This window comes from Lissotriton helveticus, chromosome 1_1 (genome assembly GCF_964261635.1).
Source record: "Lissotriton helveticus chromosome 1_1, aLisHel1.1, whole genome shotgun sequence".
Lineage (NCBI taxonomy): Eukaryota > Metazoa > Chordata > Amphibia > Caudata > Salamandridae > Lissotriton > Lissotriton helveticus.
In genome coordinates this window covers 1,421,757,532-1,421,782,559 of record NC_136057.1, presented here as the reverse complement: position 1 = coordinate 1,421,782,559, position 25,028 = coordinate 1,421,757,532, and the positions used below count along the sequence as shown (strand labels likewise).

General features: G+C 48.2%; 1 protein-coding gene across 2 annotated transcripts in view; it reads left to right on the top strand.

Moving 5' to 3' along the window:
* SLC44A2 (solute carrier family 44 member 2 (CTL2 blood group)) overlaps positions 1 to 25,028 on the top strand; it is a 341,764-nt gene that overhangs the window by 199,183 nt on the left and 117,553 nt on the right. For both annotated transcript variants that reach the window (XM_078685295.1, XM_078685294.1), the window contains exon 3: positions 24,679 to 24,752. In XM_078685295.1, coding sequence (XP_078541421.1) covers positions 24,679 to 24,752 — 74 coding nt within the window. The remainder of the gene's footprint in view (positions 1 to 24,678; positions 24,753 to 25,028) is intronic.

The window sequence follows — 25,028 nt, the reverse complement described above, 5'->3', positions numbered from 1 at the left end:
TAGAACCCAGCATTGGCCAATTTTCAAAGCTGGATCTCTCACAGATCTCAGTCCTACTCCTCTCCCTCAAAGCCACTTCTTATGAATATGTTATTGTCCTTCATCAAAGTTCTCTCAGATGCTCTCCTTGTCCTACTTACTCCCTCGTGCAAGGCATCTTCCCAAAAACCTCAAAACAGGCCAGATTCCCCCAGTCCAAAGGAAACCTACACTAGACACTGGTGACCTTGCCAACTACAAGACCACCACTCCCTTCCATCCATCTGCAGGAGGATTGAAAAGGCAATCTGTTTTCAACTCCAATATCAAATCGGTGCTAACCATCTCCTGCACGGCTGGTAGTCTGGTTTCAGACCATGCTGCAGCACAGAGACCGCTAACGTAAACAGTGTAGACAATGCCCTCTTGACCACAAATGAGGATATCCCCTGCCTCCTGATATTACTGGACCTCTCCGCTTCCTACGTCACAGTCGACCATCATGAACAAACGCTCATCATGCACACTAGCTCAATATCGCTAGTCGTTCTTGGCACACCCCCAGCCAGGACTCCTTCAGACTGCAGACTAAGAAGTGTAAAACAAACAAAAAAAGAAATAGAAGGAAGAAGTCAGCAGGCCTTTTCCATGGATACACCCAGGATCTGGAACAACATCCCCTGTGTCCATCAGGTCGTCCCAAATTGCTCCAGTTTAGAAAAGAGTTTAAGACTCCTCTTTAAAGAACAGTACATCATAATACATTGACCATCCACAGCTCGGCTTCCTCTTCTATTACTCGTTGACTTTATGCTTGTCTCTGACCATGTACACTGCTTTTTTTGTTTTTGCAGATTTTATATAGCGCAAACTCGACCCGAAGGTATTGGTGCCCTTTAAATGAGCACCGGTTACGTTACACAAGGATATGTTCATTTTTTGGTAGGCACAAGGAGATTAAATGATTTACCCAGGATCATCGATGTCGACCCCCCGAGGCTCGAACCTTGGATTCCCAGCTCCAATAGTAGTCAGTCTAGCTGCGAGACCACATCCTCTCCCCAAGTGTTTGCTGCCTTTTGGCTAAATTTGCGCCATAGACTTGCCATATGCATACATACGTGCAGCCTGCACTCCCACCTAGAAAAGATAAGATTCTTCGGACGGATTAGAGGAGGAATTAAGACCAGTGTAGTAACATCAAAACTCCTCTTGGACTTTAGGAAACACACAGCCATTGGTCAGTATGTCACCTGAACTCTCTAGGTTTTTAGGTCTCGCCTGACGACCGCAGTACGAAGCGCTGTCACCAGCGAGATCTATTTCTACTGACTTGCCTCGGAAGGGAGACAAGAAAGTGGCACACGCATGCCGGACTGGAAATGTGAACGTGCCGTGCACATCTCCTCTCCCCCTTCCGTCCTCGCAAGCCTCCTGTAATTTTGTTTTCTATACGCACGCGCGCTAAACTCTGAATGTCCTAGCTCTCACTGACCGGCTCGGTGTGCAGGTTCCTTGCCCGTCTCTTGGCATGCCGTGGGGCTTACCTCACCACTCGGGAGCCCCGTGTTGCCTCTGGTGCCATGCATTCTGCTCTCGCTCTTCGCCCGGTCCCTCTGTTGGGGCCGGGACTTCAGCATGGAGCCTGCAGGCTTCCGGATGTCTTCCCCGGCGGTTCCTTCCTATTTCTTTGGCAGGCCCTGCCCACGTCCCAACGAAGGCTGCCTGACTTCGGGTGTTCGCCCCGCGATGTCGCCTCAACTGAGCACTCACTGCGCATTAAAACTAGAAAGTCTCGTGAGGCCCTGGCAAGATTGGTTTGCGTAATGAATGTCTCTAAGCGACACATTTTATGTGCGAACACTGGTATGTTGCATGAGTATGTGATTTGTGCACTGAAGAAAAGGCAGGCCATGAAGGGGGAGAGGGGGCGTGTATCGTGGGTATGAGCAAGTTTACAATCAGAGTATTGCATGACTGCTAGCTGGAAAGGCACAGAGACGGTGGGGGCGGTGGTGAGGAATCTGTTCCGGAAAACACCACTGCTTTGACTGTAATTTTTCAGACAGGGTCACCTTTATTTCTTCACCTGAAGACTTTCATTGACTTATTCGTCTTAACAAATACCGGACATTCAAATAGCTGTCGTACATCTTTATTTCTCTCACCAGTCACCAGCAGCTGAATACAGTCTCACACCCCCTCCTCATCCCACAGCTGTGCTCAAGCCTGACAGCAAACTACTTCCCACATAGAAACACAACCAATACAGCAGTGCCAACCACGCACTACTCGTTGGTACGGCACCCTACTTTTCCGAAAATGCGTTTTGGCGCCTTCTATTGGGATTTGAAGAGGTATATAAATGGTACAATAAAATACATATAATTTATTTTGTTGCAATATGATCAGCTGCCAACAATGCTGTCAGTCTTTTAGAATGCGGTTTTGTTTCTGCTGCGATCTCTTTAACAAACTGTGTTAAAGCACATTCTACTTTCCCAGGTTATTCAGAATAACTACTGTAAATGTGACTGACTCAGTTAAAGGGGACGACGAGAGCTATTTCGATTACGGCTTACTTGAAAAAGGGATAGGTTAAACTGCTGACAGCTAGTCATGTGCACGGGTCTGCCACAAATATTAATAAAATGAAACAATTTCATGAATTTTGGCAGAATATCTATGACGCGCCTAACAGCGGGAGGTGTTCTGCGTGAGGTCAATCGTAAGGCAGCGGTCGACAGGAGAGCAGCTGTAGCTGGGGAACAAAAGCCAAAGACATACAACACGGATAATGATCCTCATTTCATTCGCTTTGGACGGCTAAAGGACTGAATAGGCCCTGCCGGAATTCAAACGCCTTTAATTCTTTCCTGTCTGGAATTCAATCACCTCAGACAAGTGGGTACTACAAATTATCCAACATGGTTACTGCCTGGAGCTTACAAACACTTCACCGAATATTCCCCCAAGAGCACATGCAATGTCACCAGAACATCTCACTATCTTAAAACAAGAAGTTCCATCTCCGTTGCAAAAACATGCTATAAAACCTGTTCCGTTAATACATCAAGGGACCGGGGTATATTCCCTGTATTTCTTAATTCCCAAAAAGGTTGGTTCTCTCAGGCCTATACTAGATCGCAGACAGCTGAACCTCTACGCACAGTCGGACCACTTCCACATGGTCACACTCCCAACAGGTCCTCCCACTACTTCGGCAAGGCGACTTTCGATCCACTCCAGACCCAAAGGATGCCTATTTCCATATTCCCATTCACCCTGCTCACAGAAAATATCTCAGATTTGTAGTGGACAGACAACATTACCAATTCAAAGTCCTTCCATTCGGAGTAACCACAGCACCCAGGGTTTTCACCAAGTGCCTCGCAGTAGTCGCAGCTCATCTAAGAAGGCAGCACGTTCATGTCTTCCCTTACGACTGGCTGATAAAAGCCAGATCACAACAAAGTTGCGTACAACACATGCTAAGGACAGTCCAGTTGCTTCACAACTTGGGATTCACCGTAAACTTCACCAAGTCTCACTTACAACCATCCAACACGCAAGTGTAATTAGGGGCCACAATAGACACTCAGAAAGCTCTAGCGTACCCCAACACTTTCAGAATTCGCAAAATGCAAGCTCTAATTTCACAGTTTCAGCCTCAACACTCACTACCAGCCAGAGCGTTCATGCAACTCATCGTAATGATGGCTTCTTGCATCTTAATCGTTCAATATGCAAGACTTCAAATGCGTCCCCTACAGGAATGCTTAGCACGTCTGTGGAACTATGCTCAAGGTCAGTTATCAGATCTGGTGTTGATAGATGGCCGTGCTCCTTGCTCTCTGCAGTAGTGGTACATACAAAACCTTTCCGAAGGAGGGCCATTTCTAGATCCGGTTCCACAGATACTCGGACTCATCCTTCACTGGTTGGGGAGCACATATGGGAAAACATACCATTCAGGACATGTCGACTCTACGACAAAAACAACTCCACAGAAACTATCTAGAACTGCTAGCAATTTTTCTAGCATCGAAAGCCTTTCAACTTCATCTAGTAGGCAAAGTTGTCCTGGTTCGCACACATCTAGTAGGCAAAGTTGTCCTGGTTCGCACAGACAACATGACAGCCATGTACTACATACAAAAACAGGGGGGATGCACACTACAGCTGTCGCAAAGCATCTGGAGATTGGCCATACCTCAAAAGATGTATCATCTTGCAGAACATCTTCCAGGAGTACACAACCAAGTTGCAGATCTGCTCAGTCGTTAACGAAAACAGATACACGAATGGGAACATCACCCTCAAGTTCTCCTGTTCTTCCAAATGTGGGGCTTCCAAGACATAGACCTGTTCGCTACCCACCTAAATGCAAAATGCCCAAACTTCGCATCCAGACATCCACATCCATTGTCCAAAGGCAATGCACTATGGATGAATTGGTCAGGGATATTTGCTTACGCTTTTCCACCTCTCCCACTCATTCCATTAGTGTCTCAGAAACTAAAACCCTCCTTGACGCTTAGCCTAGTTGCTCCCAAGTGGGCCAGGCAACACTGGTTCACAACTCTGTTAGAACTATCAGTAGTTCCCCACCAAAAACTACACCTCTCCCTTAAGTTCCTTACTCAGAACCATGGAGAGATGGGACATCCAGATCCCAATCAGCTCAACTTGCGATTTGGCACCTGAAATCCTAGAGTTTGGCTACCTTAAACTCCCTACAGACTGTATGAATGTTATCAAAGAGGCTAGACACCCTACCACGAGAGCATGCTACGAAGCAAAGTGGAAAAGATTTGTTGTTTATTGTAACAACAATCCGATCAATCCACTAGATGCTTCAATACAAAACATCATTTGTTATTTATTACACCTGCAACGTTCTTACTTAGCATACACATCCATACGCTTACATCCCGCTGCAATAGCTGAATATCTGCAAAATAGACAGCACTTGTCTCTTTTTAGAGTGCCTGCTATTAAGGCTTTTATGGAAGGACTCAAAAGACTCATCCCTCCTAGACTTCCACCTTCCCCAGTTTGGAACCTTAACATAGTCCTTACAACTTACAAGACTCATGAGCCCACCATTTGAGCCATTGCACAAATGCGAAATACAATTTCCTACATGGAAAGTAGCCTTTCTTATAGCCATCACTTCTCTGAGGAGAGTGGGTGAGCTTCAGGCACTAACCATACAGGAACCTTTTTTGCAAATAAACTAAAGCAAAGTGGTCCTTAGAACTAACCCCTAATTCTTATCTAAAGTCATATCTGCCTTCAATATTAACCAATCTGTTGAGTTGCCTGTGTTCTTCCCTCAACCAGATTCAGTGGCAGAAAGGGCCCTTCACACATTAGATGTCAAAAGAGCACTGCTTTACTACATGGAAAGAACAAAACCCTTTAGGAAAACTAAACCACTTTGTGGCTTTTGCTCCACCACATAAAGGCAATCCCATTTCAAAATCAGGCATTGAAAGGTGGATCGTTAAGTGCATTCAAGTATTCTACATCAAAGATAAACGCACACTAACAATTCCCCCTAGGGCACATTCTACACGCAAACTAGGGGCTTCTACGGCGTTCTTAGTGAACATACCCATAGCTGCAACATGGTCTACACCACACACATTAACAAAACACTATTCTGTGGATGTGTTAGCAAAACAGGCTAGTGTGGGCCAAGCAGTTTTACGCACACGATTTCAAACCACTGCAATAGCTACAGGTTAAGCCATCGCTTCAAAATAACTGTTATATAGTCTATGCTAAAGCATATGATCTACAGCTCATATGCCTCGAACGGTAAATGCTACTTACCCAGTATGCATCTGTTCTTGGCATATAGAGCTGTGGAGTCCTATGCACCCACCCCCCTCCCCGGGTACCTTTACCTGTTTCAGTGATATCTTATTTAGATACAATCTACATGGACATCTCTTTTATTACTTTACTAACTCCATCACCCTTTATGGCAAAACAATCTGGGGATGGAGTTGATGCTCATGCGCACTATCCCCGATAGGAGTCACCACCTACATCGTGTCTACAAGATTTCTTCGAACAAAACAAAGTGCACACATTCGGACCCAACACCAGCCAGCGATCTATGCTAAAGCATATGACTCCACAGCAGAGGTCTTCAAACTTTTGGATGCCGAGACCTCCCTGTCAACATTTACAGGCGTAAGGACCCCCTCCTGACAAAAATTTCTAAACCTCTAGGCAGGGCTACTGGAATTATGAGGCAAGTGAGAACCAAATTATGCGACAGGCTTGATTAAATTGTGTGAGTAGAAAATGTAAATAATGTTCTGTGATGCTGCATATTTTGGGATAGCATTGCTTTATTATTTTGAAATGTTTTAAACACAGTAACACTGAGGAAAGATTTCACCCTATCACTACCAGTTTATAACCAAAATACAGCAATTAACATCAGAAAGATGTCTAGTAAACCTTTGTGAAGGACCTCCCACTCCGCAGGAATACGCGCTGCCACATTAGAAGCTCACTTGGCCATGGCCGGGAGCAGCAAGGGTCCCTTCAAACCCTGGCGGTCTTGTGTTGAGCAGTTTACCCATGCCCCTTTCCTCTCACACCTTCCTTCCATCCCTCTCTTCTCTCCTCTCCCAACCCCGCATCCTTCTCTCACATTGCAGGCAGATGGTTATTAGCCCCAGGACACCTTTTGGTAACCGTTGCGCACTACAAATGTAAATATAATAGGCAGAAGCAGGAGATCCACTAGACCCGAAATTCGGAGGGGGGTTTAACACTCCCAGCCAGGGCTGGCCCTAGCACTGGTCGCACATGGTGCAACAGTCTTTTCACCTTCATGAATTCCCTCACTACCACTCATCAACAACACACCTCATCTCTCTATGGCACCTGTCTGACAAAATACTCATAGTTTACTCACACTCAGTTCTATGATGTGAATGGTACATCTTCTTTCTACCAGGTACTTTAACCTTCTGCACTGTGTGGGTGAAAAAGTGCCCATGTGACTGCACTGTAAGCAATGCAACTGTGTGAGAGTAGGGTAAAAGGTGTGACTACAGGGTGAGTGAGGTGACCATATGAATTTGGGTTTGGCTGTAAGTGCAGAGTGGGACGAATTAGTGCATGGTTAGTGATGGCCCTAGCACTGGTCGCACACTGTGCAACAGTCATTCCACATTCTCCATGAATTCCCTCACTACCGCTCACCAACAATACACCTCATCTCTGTATAGCACCTGTCTGACAACATACTCATAGTTTACTCACACTCAGTTCTGTGATGTGAATGGTACATCTTCTGTGTACCAGGTACTTTAACCTTCTGCACTGTGTGGGTGAAAGAGTGCCCATGTGACTGCACGGAGAGCAATGCAACAGTAGGGTAAAAGGAGTGACTACAGGTTGAGTGAGGTGACCATATGGATTTGGGTTCGGCTGTAAGTGCAGAGTGGGACGAATTAGTGCATGGTTAGTGATGGCCTTGTTTGAGTGAGCTACAGATTAAGCAGTGAGGGGGGGACAGGTGAGTGAAGTGTCACATGAGTGCAGGATAAGTGTGCTTGTGTGACTGCAGGGTAAGGTACAGAGTGAACAATGCAAGCACATTTTTAGTGAAGAGTGATCACTGAGAGCAGGGTGAGCGGGTGAATGTTGTAAGTGCATTGTGATCGCTGTGAGTGCATGGTGATCGCTGTGAGTGCATGGTGATCGCTGTGAGTGCATGGTGATCGCTGTGAGTGCATGGTGATCGCTGTGAGTGCATGGTGATCGCTGTGAGTGCATGGTGATCGCTGTGAGTGCATGGTGATCGCTGTGAGTGCATGGTGATTGCTGTGAGTGCATGGTGATTGCTGTGAGTGCATGGTGATTGCTGTGAGTGCATGGTGATTGCTGTGAGTGCATGGTGATTGCTGTGAGTGCATGGTGATTGCTGTGAGTGCATGGTGATTGCTGTGAGTGCATGGTGATTGCTGTGAGTGCATGGTGATTGCTGTGAGTGCATGGTGATTGCTGTGAGTGCATGGTGATTGCTGTGAGTGCATGGTGATTGCTGTGAGTGCATGGTGATTGCTGTGAGTGCATGGTGATCGCTGTGAGTGCATGGTGATCGCTGTGAGTGCATGGTGATCAGTGTGAGTGCATTCTGATCGCTGCGATGCAGGGTGAGCATGAAAGTGAAGGTGAGAATGAGAAGTGAGTTGTCTGAAAGCAGGGTGCATTCCCAGAAACTTGAAGTGTAGGGTTTCAGATATAAGTTAAAATATTGCTATAATGGCATTAATCAGGGATTGAGGGTGGAGGAAATAAATAATGTGCTGATCCTGCAACAAACTTCCAGTCTTATGATTAGGGTTACCAGCTCATTATTTTGATGGCCCAGAAATAAGCAGTCACCTAAAGCTGTATTTTTAGCACTTATCTGTGAATACTTAGAACAGCAAATATAAATAGAAAGCACTTTTAATTGTGTCACTTTTAATTGTGTTCTAGGGCTGCCTCAATGATCCATGACTGAAAATTAAAGAGAACAAAGACCGAAAAGTCACATAACTAATTAATACATACTTTTTTATTTATAACTCTATTTAGTGTCAAAAGCAGGCATTTTTCTTTTGGCAACCCAACTTTATATTCCTTTTCATTAAATGCATTCTCACACTACAGCAGTAAGTGTAAAAATACAAATGTAAGGAATAGGCAGAGTGGGAGCCCAGGGGGTACTGGAACCATAAAAAACATTAAGCCTCTGTAACCAGTTTACAAATGCATGTAAATAAGCTAATGGTCTTTAAAGACCTGTGAAAAACGTGGGCGTGCCGGAGATAAGACTCCAGACACTGCCCAGCCGAGCCCCCAGCAGCTCGAGTTTCACTGCAGCAGCCCGGGCTGAGACACAGGACGGGGGAAGAGGGGGGCTGAAGCCCTCGAGGCCAGAGCAGAAGTGTGACTGTGAATGCGCGACCCCCTTCACACCACTCCATGGCACCCCTGGGGGTGGCGCCCCCACAGTTTGAAGACCCCTGCTCTACAGCTTTATATGCCAAGAACAGATGCATACTGGGTAAGTAGTATTTTCCTTCCCAAAAATGAGCAGTTGAAAGATACAATACAAGTCCAATAATAAGGAGGCCGTGCTCCAGGGGAGGGACAAACACAAGAAGGAGTCAAGCCATTGAATAAGAAGCAAGCAAATGAGGGACCTTAAAGCCAACCAGTGGTAAGCAATGGGAGAACTGAAAGCCCAGTGTACAATTTTGGGAAGCACACAAAACGGCAGCTGCACCTCCAATAAAGCGGAGGAGCGTCGCCCCACTGCTCTCCGATCAGTGTATCAAAGGAAAACTAAAATGATAATAACAGAACGTTATTATCATTGTATTTTTTTAGGTCTCGCCTGAGAACGCGCATGCGCTGTCTCTTCGTGACGTTTAGTAAGTGGCTTTTAAAAGTGCCACCAGAGGCTTTTGTTGGCCTACAGCTTGTGTTCACGAGCTCGTGCACTGCAGCCATCTGTGTATTTATTGCTGTAATCAGGCTCCTCTGCTTGCACTACCCCCTCCCCTTTCCCTCTGCCTCCTGCTCAGCTTCATTTGTGTCTTCTAGCTGTGAATCATGCTCCTCTGCTCGCACTACCCCCTCCCCTTTCCCCCTGCTCAGTTTCATTTGTGTCTTCTATCACTGTGAATGCCCCTGCTTCCACCAGGCACAAACACCACCAGTTGTCAGTGCATGCTTTCACCAGGCACACACACCACCAGCCTTCCACCAGGCAGGTGCAGTGCATGAACTCCTGCGTGAGTCATGCTACCTTGGGCTCACTCACTCCACACTTGTAAATTGCGCCTGCACCAGGCTTTATCTCATTTGCAAAGTTTGGCGCATGTGCTCAGCTAGGCAGCCCCCACACTCCCGGGAATGACTGCTTCCTACAACCAGAATGGAAACAACATTCAGAGCAATGAAAACAAGTTCATTTGATGCAAAGAACTGTAAACAAAAACCATGTCCAGTTATTGTAGATCTGGCAATTTAAAAATGCAACAAAAATCAAGCAAGCATTGGCATAGCCAATAGGTCTCGCTTTTTGGACCCTATAAGTATTTAGTTATGCAGCAGAATATCCTTGGTGCAACAACACCAACTTTCGCATGGCTAAACACTTATAAGGCCCCAAATGCAAGACCTATTGGCTATGCCAATGCTTGTTAGTACGGGCTATTGACCAGGTTAGGGTGGGGTGCAGGGTTGGATTGTGATAAAAAAAATCGTCCCGAGCATGCTAAAAAAAAGTGGCCCACATTTGCACATTGCCTTTCCGCAACACACTGCTGTGGCGATAATTTTGTATAAAAAAACAGGGGGGGGGGGGGGGGGGGAGTAGGGGTTTAAAAAAAAAATGCACAGATTCGTTTAAACTGGTGAAACACACCTGAAAACAACTGAGGCCACTATTGCTCAGGCCCACTGCCCCCACTCGGTATGCATATATTAATGGGCCGGCCCAGCGAGAGAAAGGTAGTGACACCCCTGTATTAAAAGGGAGGTAATGGGCGCTCATCTATGTCCAGAAAGGCCACTTAGGCACCCACTGGGCCGCTGGTAGCATTGAACAACGCAGAAACTGCCCAAACCGACACCCCCCCCCCCCCCCAGGCTGCTCAAAAAAGCCACCCACAGCTGGAATTCGGATACCGGCCCCTTGGGCATTGCCCGAGTGTTCGCGTTACCATTCCGACGCTGGTGGGGCGGGCCGTGGTCATAGGGAGGAGGAGTGGTTGGTGCACCATCAGGGCTCATGACAGTTTAGCGGGCTGTCTTCGGTTTAGCGGGAGAAGTGTGGCTCACTGGTTAGAGGAGGCAGACCTGGAAGCAGAGGTCAGCCCGGGACCAGGGTTCAATTCCCGGCTCGGCGGGGTCTTGAGTCCTAAAATGTCCATGGACTCGACAATTCTCGCTCCGGTGCCTACTCTATTCACGGGTTCACACTCTGCAACTCTGGGCAATAGCTTGCTTAATCTCCACAATGGCCCCTCGCGGCGGGATGCCTGGCTTTCACCTTGCGGATACCCTGCCGGGGTTATCTCACAGGGGAATACCAGGACGGGTTCCCTAAGCAAGCGCTTAGAAACCGCTTGGCGATTTGCGCTATATAAATTCCTGTACATTTACATTTACATGTCTTGGGCCGACCAAACAGACATGCACACTTAGCATTTCCCCTCCGGGCTGTGTTGCACAGCCGGGTGGAGAACTGTCCCAGGCTCTCGGGCACTGCCTGAGCGGCCATACAGGCCGCTCAGACAAATCTCTACACTGCTGTCATGCTGGTGACAGCGGCATTGTGATTAGTTTAGGGGAGTCTTGGAGCCTGTGTGCTTCCGTGCTGCTTGGAGTCAGGAAGAGGACTGAGGAGAGGGGCTGCCTGTTCACAGGTCTAAGTGATCTTTTATTCTATTTTTACCATCCCCGTTCTGTAGCAGCTGCCACTGCATGTCTTTAGCAACTTGGTAGTGATGTCTGGTAGGACTAGGGCAGCCAGACAGCCTGTGCTGTCAGTTAGGTAAGAACTAAAAAGGGATTAGGTACCTGAGCCATTATACGGGTTGGTGGCTCTTTGTGACGTGCGGGCCTCTCCTGCTTAGTGTTATTGACCCCAAATTACAAGCAAGCCATTCTCTTCTCAGGAACGGAAGTGTGACACAGACCACCCCAGTTGATCCTCCCCCCAGCCCCCCCCCCCCACACACACCTCAGGACTAGGCTGTGCCTATCTGTTTGGCTCTTGGGTCCTCTTAAACCGTGGTGGAGCACCTCTAAGGCCGGCCCAGTGATGTAGCTAGGGTTGACCGCTATCCCCCATCCTCTTGTATTGTATTGTATTTTAATGTTAAATGTTACCGGATTTCTAAAGCGCATGGCTGCCCGTGAGCGTCCCAGCGCAGTGCATTTATATAGCACTTACTACCCCATACGAGGCGTCAGTGCTTTTTCGGCGAGTAGCACGCTACTCCGGGATCCATAGAGGATTAGTGTTGAATTAGTATAGTGAAACATGCAAGTATATTTTAAGTGTTGGATAGGTTAGTCAGTTATTTAGATTTGGGAAGATAGCAAAAGGCTAGAGGAGGAAAAAGATTTGTATCTATATAGTGCTTGTTGACGCATGCTATTCAGCAAGCCCATAAAGGATTAGTGGTGAATTAATATGGTGAAATATGAAGTAATTTCAGTGGTGGATTATTAGTCAGATTATTTGGAGTGAGAAGGATAGTGAAGGGATAAAAAGGGAAGAAAGGTTTGCATTCATATAGCACTTCGTTACCCCTGATGGGTGTTGAAGCGCTTTTCTGGCGAGTAGCATGCCATTCTGGAACCTATAAAGGATTAGTGTTGAAAATGAATATAGTAAAATATGAAGTAATTTGAGTAGTGGATATGTTATTCATTTATTTGGGTAGAGAAGGGAGGTGGCCGGACAGAAGAGGGAAAGAGGTTTGTATTTATATAGTGCTTGCTACCCCTGATGGGGTTTTGAAGCGCAAGTAGCACGCTACTCTGGAACCCATCAGGATTAGTGTTGAATTAGTATGGTGAAACATGAGAGTAATTTTAGTGGTGGATATGTTAGTCAGTTATTTGGATTGAGAAGGGTTGGGGAGGGGTAGAAAAGGAAAAAGGTTTGCATTTATATAGCACTTGTAACCCTGATGGTGTGTTGATTCTCTTTATTGGCTACTCTGGAACCCAATAAAGAATTAGTGGTGAATTAGTGTAGTTGAATATAGAATTTGAGAAGTGAACATGTTGGTCTGTTAATCTTGATTGAAAAGGATAGTGGAGGGATAAAAGAGCAAAGTTTTTTTTCTTAGGTCTTAGCAGTAGGTGGAGGCTTTTGAATGAGTAAAAAGGAGTTTTGGAGGGAAAGGAGTCAGGAAAGAATTTAGAAAGGTTTGTTATAGGGGATCGGTATAGTTAAAAGAGGTGTCAGATGATGCAAGGAGGGGTAGAGTAGGAGAGCGTCTAGAAAAGGGTTATTTTGGTGATCATAGTAGTGGTATGGGGTTTGGGATAAATGAGAGAGTGGATGTAGAGGATATATTGATAGATGTATAGAATGAGAGATAGGGTAGTGCATTGGAAAGAGTAGTAGAAGGAAGTTTGAATGAGTCAGACGGTTGGGCTAGAAGATATATTGAGTGAAGTATAGGCTGAGAAATAGGGTAGTGCATTAGAAATGCTAAATTAGAAGAAAGTGATAAATATATAGATCCATAAGCACATTGATGGTATATAGATACATAAAGGAGGTAAGTATATGTAGATTAAAGATATTGATTGTAGTGGTATGGGGTTTGGGATAAATGAGAGAGGATGTAGGGGATATATTGATAGATGTATAGGATGAGACAGGGTAGTGCATTAGAGTAGTAAAAAAGTTTGAGATGAGTCAGAAGATTGGGCTAGAAGATATATTGAGCGAAGTATAGGCTGAGAAATTGGGTAATTCCTTGGAAATGCTAAATTAGAAGAAAGTGATAAATATATAGATCCATAAGTATATAGATACATAAAGGAGGTAAGTATATGGTGGTGGTGAGTTGGGCTGTGGCAGAGCTCTTCACTGCTAGTGCTCTCTGCTTTTGAAAACGGGGGTGATGCAGGAGTGCTTTTTAGAAACCGTATTTAAAACCCGATACACATTTGTAATTTTAGAATTTGCTGCTGCTGGTGACATACCTGTGTGGGCTCACGCTGGTTGGAGTGCCTGCTCTCAATTTCCTCCTTCCCCCGCACCGGTCCGACGCGGTGAATAGCACTGTTGCGAGGAGGGGTAGAGGCAGGCACTTCCGGTGTGCTGAGGGACGGGTAGCGTTCTAGTCGCCGGCCCCTGACTCGGCCGGGAGGGATTTAAGACCATGCTTCCGCGGGCGCGCCGGTGGTGCACCAAAGGCGTGCCAAAGGCAAGCCCGTCTGCGGCCGGGCGGGGACCGGGGCCAGGACCCCTGGTCAAACCTTGAGGGCTCCACATTATGAAAGGTCCGACCTGTTGGCCTTGTGTCCCGCCATCGAGAGGAGGTGTATACATAGTATGCTGGCTATTCGAAACAACAGCTGCCTGCACTGCTCATTTAAGCTGACCTCGGACTATGCTAGGAAGACAGGGGAGGATACTTTGTGTGGAGGCCTACTGAATTGCAGATCCCTCGGTAAGTATAAAATCGGAATTCTGGATCTGCTGATAGACCGGAAATTAGACTTCCTGTTTGTCACTGAAACTTGGTTGGGCGCTAACTCTGACCCAGATATCATCGAGGCACTTCCTCCTGGGTATTCTATATGGAGATTAGATAGAGCAGCGGGAAGGGGAGGGGGGGATCGCGCTGATTTACAGATCCTCTCTTGAATGTGATATGGAACCAGTGATCATATCTGAGAGTGAGGCTGGGTCTTTTTTTATTAAAGTTAAGCCCGAAACTGATGGTAAAGGGACTGTTGATTTATAGACCCCCAGGTCCCTCCACCCGCTTTTTGTTGAGTTTGTCTGAAAGCATTGCCCATTTAGCCTTAAGGCATGAACAGTTCTTGGTTCTAGGGGATCTGAATTTACATTTGGATGACCCCTTGAATAAAGAAGGTTTACGTTTACTGCAGGACCTACAGGCTTTTCGATTAAAATTAATATCTGGCGACCCCCACCCACCAAGGCGGACATTTACTTGATCCGGTCCTTGCCAATTGGGATGATGTTGAAGTAGCCACTCCGCTCCCTGTCCTTTGGTCCAATAATTTCCTGGTGCCAGTAGTGTTTAGGCTACCGGAGTGTGATCCTGAAGATAGGTAAGGAGGCCCACTCATTTAGGAAGTGGAAAACTCTAGATCAGGAGGCTTTTAACAGTGAGTTAGCTGAGGGTGGCTTGCCAGAGGGCTCTGATTGTGATACAGTATCTAGGAATCTGGAGAGACGCATCATAAAGGCGCTCGACAAGTTGACGCCATTGCTTTTACATACAGTGGGCGGTAGAGTACGCAGAACTGCTCCCTGGTTCAACCAGACGCTACATGATGTAAAAGCAGAGTATAAGCGTCTGGAGAGGCAGTGGAGAAAGGATTTTCAGATTCAGGACAGAGTGCTGTACAGGACTCACCAGAGGCACTAACAAAAACAGCTAAGGCAAGCCAAGGCCACCTATTTTAAGGCTAAAATTGTCATGGCCGATAACTCTACCAAGGAACTCTTTAAAATATACAAAGAAATTTCAACCATGGCAGTGACGGCCGCACCTAGCAGTGGCGATGTAGATGAATGCAATCGCATTGCAACCTACTTCTCGGAGAAGGTGGTGAGGACATATTCTTCCTTCTCTGGGACGGCGATTAGTGGGGCAGATTATGAAGTAGCGATGACAGAATCTAAGGTAGACTCTAGACTCAATAACTTCACTGTTCCGACCCCAGAGATTCTCAAGGCTATCTGCCGTAGTGTTAAATCTGGGTCGCCTAGGGATCCTGCTCCTGCAAAGGTGATATCTGATAGCCTGACTGTTCTCGAGCCTTTCATCCGACATGTGCTAGATCTATCATTTAGCACACACACGCGACCGGAAAGCTGGAAGCGTGCTATTGTTCTTCCTGTCGGGAAGAAGCTGAACGTGGGCCTAGACAAATTGGACAATTTGAAGCCTATCTTGCTCCTTCCTCTGCTTGCGAAGATAGCAGAGAAAATTGTCAACCGCCAATTGGTGGCACATGTGGAAAAGTCGGGACTCCTTCATCCATCTCAATCCGGGTTCCGGGCATGATATTCCACTGAAACTCCCCTGTTAAGGGCCACTGAAACCATCAGGCAGGGGGCAGACGCAGGGCATACTATAGCTCTGATAATGCTAGAAATGAGCGCAGCCTTCGACACTGTAGCGCATTACACCTTGCTGCAGTGTCTAAATAAAGGTGGTGTCTCAGGATCTGCTCTAAAATGGCTTAAGTCCTTTTTGACTGGACGTAGTTTCCAGGTTAGGTTGGGTGCTCACCACTCCAGAGACTTTGAGCTACAGTAAGGGGTGCCTCAGGGCTCGGCCCTGAGCCCCACGCTATTTAATTTGTACATGTCCCCGCTTGCAGAATTACTGCAGGATTTCGGCGTGGGGGTCGTCACTTATGCGGACGACACCCAGTTGCTGATCTCCCTATCAGTCTCCGGATTTGGCTGCCTCGAATTTTAGGACGTGCATGCAGGAGCTTGCCTCCTTGATGGATAAGAACTGCTTGAAATTAAATGGCAGCAAAACGGAGGTGATGGTGGTGGGAGGCAGTTCCTCAAGCTGGTCGACTGAGTGGTGGCCCCCGAGCCTGGGTCCCACCCCTAAACCTTGCAATGAGGCTAAAAATCTGGGGGTTTGGGTTGACCCGTCTCTTTCTTATGAAGGACACATAAGAAGGGTAGTTGGCAAGTGTTTTGCTGTTCTAAAATAGTTACGTAAAACACTGGATCTTCTACCAACTGGGGCAAGAAAGAACATGGTACATGTACTCATTACCTCACGCCTCGACTATGCTAACATTCTCTATCTAAGGACTACCGCAAAGAGTCTGGGTCATCTGCAAGTTTTGCAGAATGCCACAGCACGGCTGATTTTGAACCTGCCCAGGAGGGCAGCCTCGAAGAAGGCTCTCAGCGCATTACACTGGCTTCCAGTTACGCAAAGAGTGGTATTCAAGTCCTTATGCATGCGTCATCGCATCCTCAATAATGCTGGTCCCTCCTATTTGAGTGACCTGATTACCGAATGCGTGCCCAGGAGATCGTTGCGGTCTAAAGGTACTGGGCTAGTGGTGATCCCTAACTTTAAGAGAGCAAGGATGGGTGGCCGCTCCTTTAGGGTGAGGGGCGCTCAGGATTGGAACAAGCTCCCACAATCCCTTAGGCTGGAAAGCTCTGAGAGCATGTTTAGGAAATTGCTGAAAACCTTTTTATTCGCTAGCAGTGAGTAGTGGATTTACTGAGGAGTCTCTTGCTGCTTCCTTCTCACCCAGCGCGGGGACATGCCGAGATGGCGTAACCACTGTGCTCTATAAATGTTTTATTATTATATGTAGATTAAAGTTATTGATAGGAGGCATAGGATGAGAAATAGGGTAGTGCATTGGATATGCTTTTTCAGGAGAAAAGTAACAGACACACAGATCCAGTACATGGAAGGTACATAGATGCACAATGGAAGTATGTACATGTAGACCAAAGATCATTTTTTTTTTCTCTCTCAACAATCATAATTATTTTACATGTTTATACAAAGTAGTACACAAAGATAGGTGCATATCTATAGTGAAAACTAATGCTTAAATACAGAGGGATATGCTGTAAATTTCTGTTTGTGTATGGTGCTTATGTGGGGAAGAGTCAATTCTTGAGCAGTTTTCTGAAGATAAGGTGGTTGTTGGTGGACCTTATGTTGGGGGGTAAAGAGTACCATAGTTTGGCTGCTTGGACAGAGAAGGATGTGCCACCCTTGTTTTTTTTCTTGTATGGTGGGATTTTGAGGCGAGATGCTCCTTTAGAGCGGAGGTTCCTTTGTTGAATGTGTTTAATGATTTTATTCCTGGGCTTTTGGGCGGAAAACTCAAGGACGGGCAGCAATAGGTCTTCTACGCCACTGGGCCGGGAGAGAGGTTATTGAGTGCAGAGATTGGAGTGAGAGCTCTCTGGGTCCCAAGAGCATAGTGGCTTGTGCAGAGTTCAGAGTCGCCCGCCGGGCCAGCGACACGTGCACAGCAGGCGGCTGAGCAGCCAGATCCGAAAGAGTAACATCAGGCCACCTTATTAGTGGGGGAAACAGTGGCGGCCAGAGGGCCACTGGCTCTAATACAAGCAAGATAAAGGGCGGCCCATAACTTGTGTTCGGTAATATGACCGCTCTAAATGGGGTACAGAGGGCCCCACACACTCCCTCCTGGGGGAAACGGCCACTACAACGCGGCCGTTTCCACGAAAACCTTTACCACGCATGCATTACAACGCATGCGTGGTAACAACGAGAGGATTTACCACGCATATCTTTACTACGAAATACGTAGTAAAGGTATGTGTGGTAAACGAAAAAATCGAGGGATAAAAAAGGGGGTTGGGGGGCTTCCCCCCAAACAAAAAAAAATACCTGAAGTGACGAACATCAAGCGATCAGCGTCGTAAAAGAGGAAACGGAATTAAACTTCCGCTTCCTCTTTAGGACGTACGGCCGACGTAACCAAGAAGAAAGACGTAACAAAGAAGATGGACAGGAGACGAGTTGAAAAGGTAAGGGAAAATGATTTATTTTTATTTTAAATAAGGGTTAATGGCAGGGGTAATGAAAAGGAGTAGAGGCTGGGGACGTGAAAGAGGACAGGTGTAACCTTTAACAAGAATATGACCTCACCATGCATAAATTAACAACGAAAAACGTTGTTAATCTATGCGTGGTAAATGAATATTAGTGGTAAAGGTTATGCGTAGGAAACGAATTCCGTTGTAACGCATGCGTGGTAAAGGCATGTGTTGCAACTGAATTCGTTGTAACGACATATAACCCCCTCCTGGGAGACGTGGAGCCAAGGACGATGCACACAGGTCACATCCACCACTTCAGTAGTGACTAGGACCGCCCTGGTTAGTCTTGTCACTGCTTTATCGACTCACTGTTCTGGGACGTACAATCGCATGGAGTGGAGAAATTCTAGGGTGGGGTTCTGAGAAGGAATGGTGATGGCAGAACGGGAGATGCGCCTATACAAACATGGGGCGAGGCTTAACATTGGAATAATCTACTTACTGGATGTTATATGTTAGCAGTCTAGTAGCTGGGTGGGAGGAGTTAGGTGGTCAGGGAAAGGAAGAGGCGGAGCAGGGACAGGATGAGGGCAGATAGAGTAGGGACAGGGAAGATACTGGAAGCATAGAATAAAGCTCTATACATATAACGAGCCAGTGTCTGTGTATTACTTGTAGCACGATGCTACAACTGGCGACGAGGGTGGGATAGCCAAGCCCACTGTGTGCAGAGCCCCACAAGAGGGCCCTGTCCCAGGCAGCCTCGGGAAGAAGAGAGTGCTGCCCAAGGAAGACTGAGTTGCTGCCTGAAAAAGAAACCAGCAGCAGGTGACCCTATCCCTCCCCGCAGTTGAGAGGGACCCAAGAGGGAGCCGAAACACCGAGCGCTGACTCGCTCGAAGAAGAGACGCTGTTCGCGCCGAAGCGCGACTCACGCGTGAAGCGTGCAAAACGGGTGAGCGCTGTACGAGCAGAAGTCGGGAGCCCACCCCGACTCTGCCAAGCCCCAAAGGTGAAGGAAAAGTGCCTCAGGGTGGAGGACGTCGCCCCCACGAAGGTCTGCTGCCGAGCGCTGTCGAGCGCGGTGAAATTCGAGCCCGAGTGAGGCCCGACGTCGGAAAACCTCACGCCCGATGCGTGAGTGTTGGCACGCTGTCGCTGGAAAACGCGGGACCCTGCAAAGTAAGGCGGGAGCCCACCCCAACCTCACCTGATGGTCGCAGTGGCTGAAGAAGAGTGAATCCTGGCGTGGACTGCCCTTGAAGTCGACCACCGGTGAGTCCTGAGTGAATCGGAGGTGACTGAACCTGGAGAGAAAGCCTCGTGTGTGCCTGCAGTGACGGCGGCCATCTTGAAGTCAGGGGACTTTCAGGACAAGACCCTTGGTTGTTGTAGGGCGGCCATCTTGAAGTCAGGCACCCGGCAAAAGAAACAAGCACTGACTGTGACAAATAAACAAGCATTGGCGAACAGAAAGAAACAAGCATTGTCAAAAGCAAGCAAACAAGCATTGGCGCACGGAAACAAACAAGCATTGGCAAGAAGAAACATACGAACATTGACAAGGACAAGCAAACAAACATTGGTGTACGCAAAAGAAACAAGCATTGTCAAGAGTAAATATACAAGCATTGGCAAAAGGAACAAACAAACATTGACAAGTACCCAACACAGCACTACGCGGTCCCACGATGTCAACTTCACCGCGACGAAATGAGGTCAAGCCCCTCTTCGCAGGAGGATCACATTTGAGGGCCCCTCAGCCAATCGCCCTAACGACCGGTGGAAGCATGGGCCCCAAGTGGCAGGAATGGCTTGAAGACTTCGAGGACTACCTTGAAGGGTCCAAAGTGACCGTTGACAAGGACAAGTTAATTGCTCTCCGGAATCTGGCTGGGCGTGAAATAAGCAAACTCATCAAGGATCTCCCTGATGCGGACACCGGAACGTATGACAAAGTGCGTGACGCACTTAACAAGAGATTCCTCCACAAAAGGAACGTGGACTATGAGCGCCATGCCTTTCATCAGGCACGTCAAGGGAAAGACGAGGCCATGAGCACGTTTATCACTCGACTGCGGCGACTGTCGAGGCACTGCGACTTCGATAATTTTTCCACCGACGCTGCCATCAAGTCTCAGATCATAGAGGGGTGCCACTCTGAATCCCTCAGAAGACGGCTGCTGAGGAAGCCGCAAGAACTGGACGACATTGAGGAGCTAACTCGCGTATACGATCAAGCTGAGGAGCATGCTGCCACCATTGAATCTGGGCGCAAAGTGAGCAATGAGCAAGCCCACCGAGTTCAAGACCGTGGTGGCGGGCGTAGGCGCTCGAGGGACAATCGTTAGACATCACGACCGTCCTCTCGCTCGACGCGATCAGATCACCGGAGGCGAGCCGGCCGGAGAGAGAAGAGGCCAGAGAGAGCGAGGAGGTGCTACAGGTGTGGGTATGACTATCCTCACGTGGACGTCTGTCCTGCCATGGGCCAGCGGTGCAGGAAATGTGGTCGGACGAACCATTTCGAGGCCATGTGCGGCGAGTATAACAAGGAGAGGCGAAGCGGCACTGGGAGGTCGTCTCGATCGAGCACCAGAAAGCACCACATTAGAGCCGTCCATGACAAAGACACGGGGTCCTCCAGCTCGACACACTCCAGCAGGGAGTCACACAAATCGCGATGGGAGCGCAGATCTCCGTCCCGAGACTCCAGGTCTTCGTCTCGAGACTCCGAGTACACGACCCACCGTGCCTACATGATCGCTGACCCAGATCAGCTGAAGAAGTATCCTCGGTTACACATCAAAGTGGGGAATCACAACACTAAATTTGTTATGGACAGCGGGGCTTCGCTGAACTACATCCCCGTTACCGAGTATGAGAGGATGCGCCCCAAGCCGGCCCTCACTCATGCACCTGTACGGGTCTTCACCTGGATGTCAAGGAAGCCGCTGCACTGTCTTGGCAAATTCCCGACTACACTTGCACATGACAATGTCACGATTGATGCCGTCATTCATGTCATCAAGGGCCCCGAAGCTGACTGTCTGCTGAGGCTGCCGACTGCGGAACGTCTCGGTCTTGTGGAGATCCTCTTCAAAGTCTGTGATGACCAGAACATCGTCGACCGTTTTCCTCGCCTTTTCATCGGGCTGGGGAAGCTCAAGAATCGTCAGATACACCTGCATATCAACAAACAGATCAGGCCCGTTGCTCAGCACCCCCGGCGTGTTCCTTTCCACCTCCAAAAGGCTGTCGAAGAAGAGATCAATAACCTCCTGTCTGCCGACATCATTGAACGCACAGACGGCCCGACCCCATGGGTTTCGCCAGTGGTCGTCGTACCGAAAAAGGGCACCACCAGCAAAGTAAGACTCTGTGTCGACATGCGAGTTCCCAACACCGCGATAGAACGTGAACGCCATCCAGGGCCACTTCTATGTGACATGATCTCGGCTCTGAACGGGGCCACGGTATTCTCTAAACTGGACCTCAACAAGGGCTACCACCAGCTGGAGCTGGATGCCCAATCACGCCCCATCACAACTTTTGACACACACCTAGGACTTTTCAGGTATAAGAGGCTAAGCTTTGGTGTGTCTTCAGCTGCCGACATTTTCCAAGAGGCTATTCGACAGATCATCCAAAATATCCCCAATACGCTCAATTACAGCGACGACATCCTTGTATATGGCTCCGACACCCGTGAGCATGACATAGCACTCAACCGTGTCTGTCATGCCCTGCTTGATGCAAACTTGACCTTGAACAAGGATAAATGCGAATTTCATCAATCAACGTTAAAGTTCTTTGGTCACATCTTCTCAGGAGCGGGAATGAAACCTGACCCGGAAAAAGTGGCATCCCTGAACAACGCCAAGTGTCCTCAGGACGTCAGCGATCTACGATCATTCCTGGGAATGGCCAGCTACTGCGCCCGGTACATCCGGGATTACGCGACCATCAGCCACCCGCTCCGCACCTTGACCAAGCAAGGGCAACCCTTTGAATGGACTCCTCAGTGTAAGCAAGCATTCACTGAAATCAAGCGGGCTGTGGAGTCAGCCGATAACCTTTCCTATTTCAACCCCAGACGCATGACTGAAGTCACAGTTCATGCCAGCCCCGTAGGGTTGGGGGCCATTCTGGCGCAATATGACCATGACTCTGACCAGAGACGGATAGTTGCCTATGCCAGCCGCAGCCTGTCTGATCCCGAGAAGGCGTACTCTTAGCCCGAGAAGGAGAGTCTTGCAGTGGTCTGGGCATGTGAACACTTTCATGTCTTCCTCTACGGCAAGCACTTTACCCTGATCACTGATCACCAGGCGCTAGTCACCAGCTACGGCAACCCTCGATCTAAAATGCCCCCCAGAATTGAGAGGTGGGGCTTGAGGCTTCAGGAGTATACTTTCACGATCGTACACAAGCCGGGAAAGTCTGAAAACCCGGCAGACTACATGTCTCGGCATCCGCCTGCATCATCCAATTCCCATCCTTCAATTGCAGAGGAATATATCCACTTCGTAGCTGACCAGGCGCTACCTCCTGCCATTCCAATGGATGCAATCCGAGACGCCACCGTGCAGGATGCCGTCCTACAAAAGGTACTCCGCAAGATTCGAACCAACAGGTGGAGACATGACCCTCAGGATGAGGACAGTGAGCGGGACACCAAGCAGGAGCTACAAGCCTTCCGGCACGTCCATGACGAACTGTCAGTGGCCTCAGACGGAATCATACTGCGCGGACAGCGAATTGTGATCCCCAGCAATCTACAGCAAGGTGTCATCGATCTTGCCCATGAAGGCCACCGGGGAGTTGTGTCCACTAAACGAGCACTCAGGGAACGTGTGTGGTTTCCCCTGCTCGACCAAATGGTGGAGTCCACCCTGAAAGACTGCCACCCGTGCCAACTGACAAGCAAAGGTGATCCCCCAGCCCCATTGCAAATGACCCCATTACCGGCTGGAGTTTGGCAAGAAATTGCCGTGGACTTCTATGGACCATTGTCTTCCGGCAAGTATGTGATCGTCATAGTTGACGAGTACTCGCGCTTCCCATTTGCACAGTTCGTGCCCTCCACTGGTGCCGCCAGTACTCTCAAGGTGCTGGATGAATTATTTGCAACCTGGGGAGTTCCTAGAGAAGTGAAGACGGACAATGGTCCCCCCTTCAATGGACATGAGTTTGATGCATATGCCCGACACTTGGATTTCCACCATAGGAAAGTCACACCCCTCTGGCCACAAGCAAACGGCACCGTTGAACGCTTCATGGCCACGATCAAGAAAACATTTCAGCAGGCCTGTGCCGAAAAGAAGGACCTACAGATCGCCCTGAACGAGGTCCTCAGAGCCCACAGGACAACTCCCCACTCTACAACCGGCAAGTGTCCTGCCACGCTAATGTTAGGTCGCCCCATGAGGAACCGAATTCCAACCTGGGATGGAGCCCTACGTGCTATATCACCCACCCCCAACCATCGAGAGATGGCGGACACGGATAAGCGTAACAAGGACAAGATGAAGTCGTATGCAGACGCCAAGCGAAGAGCAAGATCTCCCTCTGTACACGAAGGAGACTACGTACTAGTGAAACAAGACCAACAGAAGAAAACGGACTGTCTGTTCCGCGATGAACCACTACTGGTCACTCGGCAGAAGGGCACTATGCTGACGGCGGAGTCTGACCGCCGCAAAGTTACGAGGAACGTGTCCCACTTTAAGAAGTGTTCCCGAGACACGACAGGATTGTTGCTTGATCACACTGCGTCACTAGATCCTGAGACCTCTGAACGGGACGCTTTAGAGGATCCGGGCCAATTGGATGCACCTCAGACTGAAGAGAACTCTGACGAGGCGAACGCACGGCCACGTCGCAATGTCCAGCGACCAAAGAGACTCATTGAAGAGATATGATTGAATATGTCGTTAATTTTGTTAAGAAAGGGGGAGATGTTATATGTTAGCAGTCTAGTAGCTGGGTGGGAGGAGTTAGGTGGTCAGGGAAAGGAAGAGGCGGAGCAGGGACAGGATGAGGGCAGATAGAGTAGGGACAGGGAAGATACTGGAAGCATAGAATAAAGCTCTATACATATAACGAGCCAGTGTCTGTGTATTACTTGTAGCACGATGCTACACTGGGCTCCCACTGTGAAGGATGATTTGATTTAGTCATCGCTAACTGGTGCATTCACAAGACCAGAACTCGATTCCTGACCTGAACTTAACCAATTGTTGATCTCGGCCGAATAACTTGATCCACGTTGTAATATCGTACAATATGGGGAGGTCACAGAAAATTGCTAGTTTCTGCTACTGGTCGCTGATTTAAAAACTGCACTTTGTGCTTCTCTCCGGCAGGGGCTGCACGGACATCATCTGTTGCATCCTTCTCGTCATCTGCATCATTGGCTACTTCATCGTGGGGATTGTGGGTAAGTATCTGTTTGGTAGTGCTAAGTAGTAAAGTAACAGGCACTCCCTGGTTGGATAAGAGATGGGGGTGTGACGTCCAATGTAACACCTCTTAGGCTGGAACGGGTTAGGCGGGGGTTAATGTCTGCAGTGTCTACAATTCACTGGTCATCTGATTCTACAGATGCATGCTTTGGCAACAATGGCGCCAGTGTTCTGATCTCTGTAGTCCTCAAAGAGGACAGCAGACATACGAGTGCAGCAACAACGCCCAGGGACTCTCCCAGTTTGTGGTC